This window comes from Elephantulus edwardii, unplaced genomic scaffold (genome assembly GCF_000299155.1).
Source record: "Elephantulus edwardii isolate Elephantulus edwardi_28Jun2011 unplaced genomic scaffold, EleEdw1.0 scaffold00092, whole genome shotgun sequence".
Taxonomy (NCBI): domain Eukaryota; kingdom Metazoa; phylum Chordata; class Mammalia; order Macroscelidea; family Macroscelididae; genus Elephantulus; species Elephantulus edwardii.
Window position 1 is genome coordinate 3,310,683 of NW_006399842.1, and position 6,788 is coordinate 3,317,470.

The 6,788-nt window shown below is 39.7% G+C and overlaps 1 protein-coding gene across 1 annotated transcript in view; it reads left to right on the top strand.

Moving 5' to 3' along the window:
* The window catches only part of CDK5RAP2 (CDK5 regulatory subunit associated protein 2), a 252,415-nt gene that overhangs the window by 54,105 nt on the left and 191,522 nt on the right, over window positions 1-6,788 (top strand). The window contains exon 6 of the mRNA XM_006890751.1: window positions 4,989-5,112. Within this exon, the coding sequence (XP_006890813.1) occupies window positions 4,989-5,112 (124 nt within the window). The remainder of the gene's footprint in view (window positions 1-4,988; window positions 5,113-6,788) is intronic.

Below are 6,788 nucleotides of genomic sequence, written 5' to 3' on the forward strand. Positions count from 1 at the left end.
GTAAATAAAATATTTACATATTTTTTTAAAAAGCCACTTATAAAAACTTTCATTCTTATTATTTCATTCCTTTATTCAAGTATTTATCTATCAGCAAGCAAAAATCCAAGATAGCCTGAGTCATTGGGTATTCATACATTCTGAAACATCTATTGCATGTTTACTTGTGTCATGGACTAAGGATGTGAAAGGAGATAACACTTTATTCTAAGAGCTCTTTTTAGACTGGTGAGTTGTACAGCATGACTGTTAAGTGGAATATATGGAGTTGTAGTGATAGAAGATACTTTTGAGTAAAGATGAATACTAGAGTGTGCTCAGATTTGCCTGAGAGTAGAATAAGACTCCTCAGGCAGACCCACCGAAGATGTGAAAGCATATGTGGGAATGCTGCCTTTATTATGACAGCAGAGATCCTGATGGAGGTAGTGGGTCAGAAGTATGGCGTGTTTGGCATAGGGTCAAATGTGCCGTATTATGACTGGGACAAGCTAGTGTATGTAAGTCCTTCCATGGCCATAACATCTGGCAGCTGGGGGCAGATCTGCTATTGGTTTTGACTAGACTAGTGGTTTGCAGTCCCAGACTGCTGTTTGAAATTATGCAAGGATGTCACCACAAGTGACTAACAGATAAATCGGGATTAACCAGGTGAAAGGAGCAGGAAATAGTATTTTAGGGGAAGAGATTGTACAGAGTGGAAAGGAACTAGATCTGAGGAGATGTGAGAAGTCTAGGCAGCCTTGCCTTGCAAGTTCTTGAGGCCACAGTAGAGATTTTGATCTTTATCTTGAGATCAAATGGCAAGATCAGAAACACAGTCGAATTTGTGTTCCTTGTTTTTTTTTAAAGATCACTTTAGATATTAGATGAGGAACTGATTATAATGGGAGCTGAGTAGAAAAAAGTATGGAGGCAGGTTGGGTTGAGAGATCGGTGATAGAGATGGGTGGTGGATTAGAAAGGTATGTTGGAAAAATAGGACTTGTTGAAGGGTGAGAAGAGAAAATGCCAGGAATGATCGTTAGGAATGCTGAATTTACAGTGCTGTAACTCTTCCAGCTTTTTCTCCCCCAATCTCTATCTCAAACCCAGTTCAGGGATACTAAAGATATTCTTGTTCCTGCTGCTTTAGCTTTGACCTGGCAGACCTCTTCCCTTATCCCTCTCTTCCCAACTGAACACCTTTCCTATTGCCTAACTGATCTTAAAGGCTCATAGTTAATCACACATGGCTTCCTCTAGCCTACATCAATCTCTTCTCAAACATCTCTGGCATATAATGATAATCTCATGTGTTTCTGACACTTTACAGTTCACAGAACACTTTTATATCCTTACATCGTTATCTTGGGAGGTAGGCAGATCTTGTGGCATTTTATTTAATAGAGGAGAGAATTTAGGTCTGGAGAGGAAAATGACCAAGACTCGAACTCCCCAGCCAGCCAGACGCAGAGCTGGCAGAAGAACACAGCTATCTGGCTTCTAGTCCCGCGCTAGTACTTTGTTACATGCGGTTTTATTACTTACATATGTGTGAATCTCATATCTCTAACATCACTATAAACCCTCGAAAGCCACTCCTATTCCCTTAGTCAAGTGTGAAGGAAGTGGAAAAAAACAAAGTCTGGATCTAAGTCTGTGGTCTCTGAGCCTTCGGTTTTAATTTGTTAGAATGAATTTAATATATACTTCATAGGGCTATTGCATGGTTTCTTGAATATGTGCTACCTAAATACCCCTGGTATTTAGGGGTATGTGGAGATATATATATATATATATATATATATATATATATATATATATACACTGATGTATAAAAATTTATTGATGCAAAGTATATATAAATACAGTGCCCTCAATTCCATTTTCAGTTTTGTGATTTTCTTTTTCCCCCCAGGATGAGAGAGGAAGGTGTATAGTCTTGTGTCTGGAGAAGCCCCTGCCTTTTGCTGAAGAATTTTAGTGGAACTATAAAGAATTAACAAAATGTTGAGGTCTAAAAAGAATAGCAAGGGTGGTGGTTTTTTGTTATTTTTTGTTTTTTAGAAGGGACTTCTGTTGTGTAGAAAGCTACATTAGACCATTATCTCTCAGCCTTTGCCTCCTTAGGTTATGTAGCTGACAGGTCTGCTTGCCCGCTTACACTCCACAAGGAGAGAAAGGTTAAAGGGAGTAAACTAATACCTGCTAAGTTTCTTGATTGTGGCCCCAGTCCCTGTGCCTGGCGTCAGATATCTTCTTGCTTGTAATACTTACAAAAGCCCTGTACGGTACTAGTATTCCCCTTTTATGAAAGAGAAAACCAAGGTTCAGGGGCTTGAGGAACTTGCCCAGGTTGGCAGAGAGCTGAGACTGGACCCCAGCCTAAACTGGTTCCAGAGACCACTCTGTTTTGCCTATATAGTAAATATATATGTTTTCTAGCTTTCTGTTGTTAATATTTATCAGTTAGAGTAAGGGGACATTGTAAACAAAATCAGTCGTATTTTTGGGAGTAAATGTTATCTTGGTGCCTTTAAAACACAAACAAAAATAATAATTCCATTAGTAGAGGAAAATTGCACCATACTGCTGAGCATAAATTTTATTGCTACAGTAACTATAAAATACAAAAATGATAAATGAAAAGTTGGAACACTTATTATTGGGAATATATTTTCTTGGTATAACTAAAATACAATCTGAATTGTACTGGTACTTGTTAGAAATTGCAGTTAATTCTTGACAGTGTATATGACTCTGACTAACCCCAGGTTATATCTGGGCTGTAATAAGGGAGACGGTATGTCTTTACCTCCAGTGGGTTAAGGTAGAGCTGAGTCATTTCCTAAAGGATCCTCTCTAGAGCCACAGGTTCACACCCTTGCAGTAGCTAAGGGAAATTCAGAACTGGGAAGGTTCCTCTATCCAGCCAAGACTTGACAAAAAAAGGACCTCTGGTCCATGATTCTTCCAGATATAAGTAATGCCCCTTGAGGGCTGATGGAAATGGGGTTGAGTCACTGTGCATTCCAGGCAGTGCTGATGAAGGAATGCGCTTGGGAGAACTGAGACTGAAGGCCCTGAATGGCATTAGTCAGGAAATGCACTAGTGGCCTGATCTGCTCAGCAGATGACCTGTTCTCTACTCAGACATCAGTGGAGGAGCGGAGGTAGGCCTCGTGCAGCAGCAGAACAGGCAGCTCAGCTCAGGGAGGAGGCGGCGGCTCTGAACTAAGGTCTCCACGTGCATTAGCACATTTAATTCTAAGAGGTAATCATCTCATTTTTCAAATGAGGAAACTGAGGTGTAATTTACTGAGGCTAGATAATGATTTGTTCAGAGTCACACTGAGGACATGATAGAGTAAAAATCTGGGAGTGGGTCTGTCTAGCTTCAGCCCGTGTTCTTTCCAGTTAGTCACAATGAATTCCGTTAAGATGACTTCATGACACTGGGACCTTCTGAAGGCTTATTGGTGAAAGGGGGGGGGGGAAGATATGAATAAAGTCTTTATTTGCAGGCGTCTCATGTTTAAGACTTGGAAAACAAGTGTGACCCTCTTTCCATTGTTTTCAGTAAAAAAATTCACATGGCTTGTACATGTGAATTTCTGATCACATGGCCCTTGGTTGGAAAAATGTTATGTACCCTTAAAATAGGGCAAGGGAGGATGGTGGTGAATAGATTTGTTCTGTTGCAGTTTTCTGAAAAACCAGCTTTAGGTGGAGCCATTTCCTTTATTATCCTGCCTTGAAATCCTGCAATCATTTTAAAAATCTGTTGAGAACTACTCAGAGTATTTTTCTCATAAATCCATACTTGACACTGTTTTCCTTTAGGGAAAAAGCAAAATGAACAGTGTCATTGGTTGTGGTCCTATGTGATTTTGATGTGCCATCCCCAATACTGCTCGTCAAGCACAGAGAATATTTGGTGGTGCCAAAGCAGTGTGAACTCTGACATTTTAATGTGACACAGAGTACAGACTGCTTGTGTAACCTCCTGTCTTCAGACCCTCAGTGGTAGCTAATGCACAGACAGGTTGATCATGCTATATTTAAAATACTTTTCTCTCTACTTGGCAGATTTTGCTGGTTGCAAACTATTACATTGCGTAGTGGTTTGGTGTACCAGCTCTCTACCTTTCCTACAACAGTGATGGAAATCTGCTTTGCTGGAAGTGGCCTGGTGAACTATTTGATAGTATCTTTTAAAAGTTAGAATGTGCCTAACTCCTGACCCAACAGTTCTGTTCTTCAGAACAGATCCCAAGACATTCATTGGATAATGTATATGCAAGGATGTTTTGATCATGGAATTACTGAAGTAATGAACAATAACACTAGCATTTATTGAGTATGTGTTCTATATCAGACTCCATTTTCAGAGCTTCATAAATATAGTTAATCAAGTATATTGAATCAGAAACGATTTAAATGTTTTAAACAAAGATCATTATTATAGTGCATTTAATAGATAACATGTTTAGCTTTTTAAGATTATAATCATTACATTTATGGACACAAATGTATTTGTAATAGTGTTGGTGTTGTATGCTACAAAATCTATATGATAAAGTAGTACTGTGTCCCGTAGGCTTCCTAGGCTTATTTCTGGGGAACAGATGGCCAGTTCTTTTCTCCTATGAAGCAGATAGTGAGTTTGAACCCCTGACCCTTTAGTTAAGAGCTGAATGTCCTTAATCATTGTGCCATCAGCATAAATCCAGATCACAAATAATGTACTATATAGTTCACTTTTATGGGGTAGGAAACACCTGAAAGGCTGTATAGTGAAATGTGACCTTTTTTTGCCTGATAAGATTGTGGATGATTCTTAGCTTTTATCTTTGGTTTCTAATTGCAAATATTAATTTAAAAAAAAGCTTAGTATAAGTCTATAGTAGAAATAGCGAACAGATATTCCTTGTCTCTCTGGGGCTGTTGAAATTATTGTCAGATTGTCACCTTGTGCCTTTTACATCTTTGCTTCTTTTTTGCAGCAAAGCAGTTGAGACCTTAGCTGAAGGGGGTACCTTTGAAATACAGCGGGTGAAGGAAGATGCTCGGAAGAAGGTGCAGCAGGTGGAAGATTGCCTGACCAAGAAAATACACCGCTTAGAGGAGGCAAGTCTGCGAACCCTGAGGAGGAAGGAGTAGTTCTTAGGGTGGATTAATAATGGCTGGGCAAAACTCTGTTCCTTTTCTTCATATATCAGCATTTTCGCAGAAATAAAACTGAAAATATGTTATTGAGTGTCTCCTGAGTTCCAAGCCCCGTTTTAGGCACAGTGCATGTGGAACTCTTACACCCTGATAATCCCACCATGGTCAAGTTGATTCTGACTTTGCCAGCCCCCCGTTGGTTTCCTGGGCTATAACTGTCCATGGGAGCAGCTGCCTCATCTTCCTCCTTCAGGATAGTAACTTTTTGGCTAACAACCCAGCACATAACCTATGATGTCACCAAAGTTCTTTTATACCTTGTTAAGGGGACATTATTCCCTCTGTTCCAATATATAGGAAAACCAGTATATATAGAGAGAAGTACCAAGTTTAAGACTGGATTTAAATCGATAATTGCTGAGTTTAAAGCCCTTACTCTTTAGGGATTTATCTTGTTTGGGGATTATCTACTTTAGTCCTTTCATTTTACAGATAAGAAAATAGAAGCTCAGAGAGGGATAATAGTTTATGTGACATTAGCCAACCAGAGTGCTCCTTAGAGGCAAGAATGACAAAGCTTTTTGGACATGTGAAGAGAGGGACCTTATGCTTGGTAAAGTGGAGGGTCAGTGAAAGAGAGGAAGACCCTTAACAAGATGGATTGATACAGTAATTGCAGTGATGTGTGTCAGGGATGGTAAGGATGCTGGAGGAGCGGATAGGGGTCAGATCTGTTGCTTGTAGGATCACTATGAGTTGGATGGCACCTAACAACATCAACAGCAAATCAAATCTGGAATCAAATTTCCCAACTTGCAGGAAATCTGACCTTTCAACTCTCCTCCCTAGAATCTATGCATCCAGTCGTCCAGCCAGTGTTTACTGAATGCCTTTTGTTTGGCATGAAGTGTAACTCCTTTTTCTGTTTACTTTTAGTTACATGTTTCCTTTACTTGTGTTGAGAGTCAGGATACTTCCATGCTTAAGAATTCTGTCACCTAGAGATGTGAAACCATTCCTCTTTATTAGGCTTAACACTCACTCTTCTTTGCCACAGCATGGAACCGACTCATAGCTGACACTCCAGTGGGTTTTCAGAGGCTGTAAATCCAATAAGTGGATATTGCCCATCTTTTTCCCACAGAGCAGCTGGTGGGTTCGAACCTCAGGCTACCATTTAGCCACCAGACTCCATACTAATTGTAGGTAGTTTCTGATTTATGATGGAGTTCCACTCGAACTATTGCAGTGAAATTCAGTTCTGACCCAAGTTAAATACATCGTTTTTCTTCATTTTAATTACCTTTTGTGATCAATGTCTTTAGGACTATGATTCATATTTGTCTTTAGGGATTGCTTACATATAAGTTTAGTATTCTAATGCATACTTAGTTATGTATCAAATATGTTAGTCATAAAATTTACTCTACAAGAACCCTTACTCACTGTTGGTGGGAGAGTGAAATGGTGGAATCACTATGGAAGGCAGTATGACACTTTCTCAAAAAGTTGCAAATAGGGAGTTCTGGTGGCCTAGTGGCAAGAAGCTGCACCACAATCTTAGAGGTACGTGGTTCAAATCCACCAGATGCTCTCCTAGAGAAGGAGAAGCAGTCTCCTCCTGTACCTGTCAGATC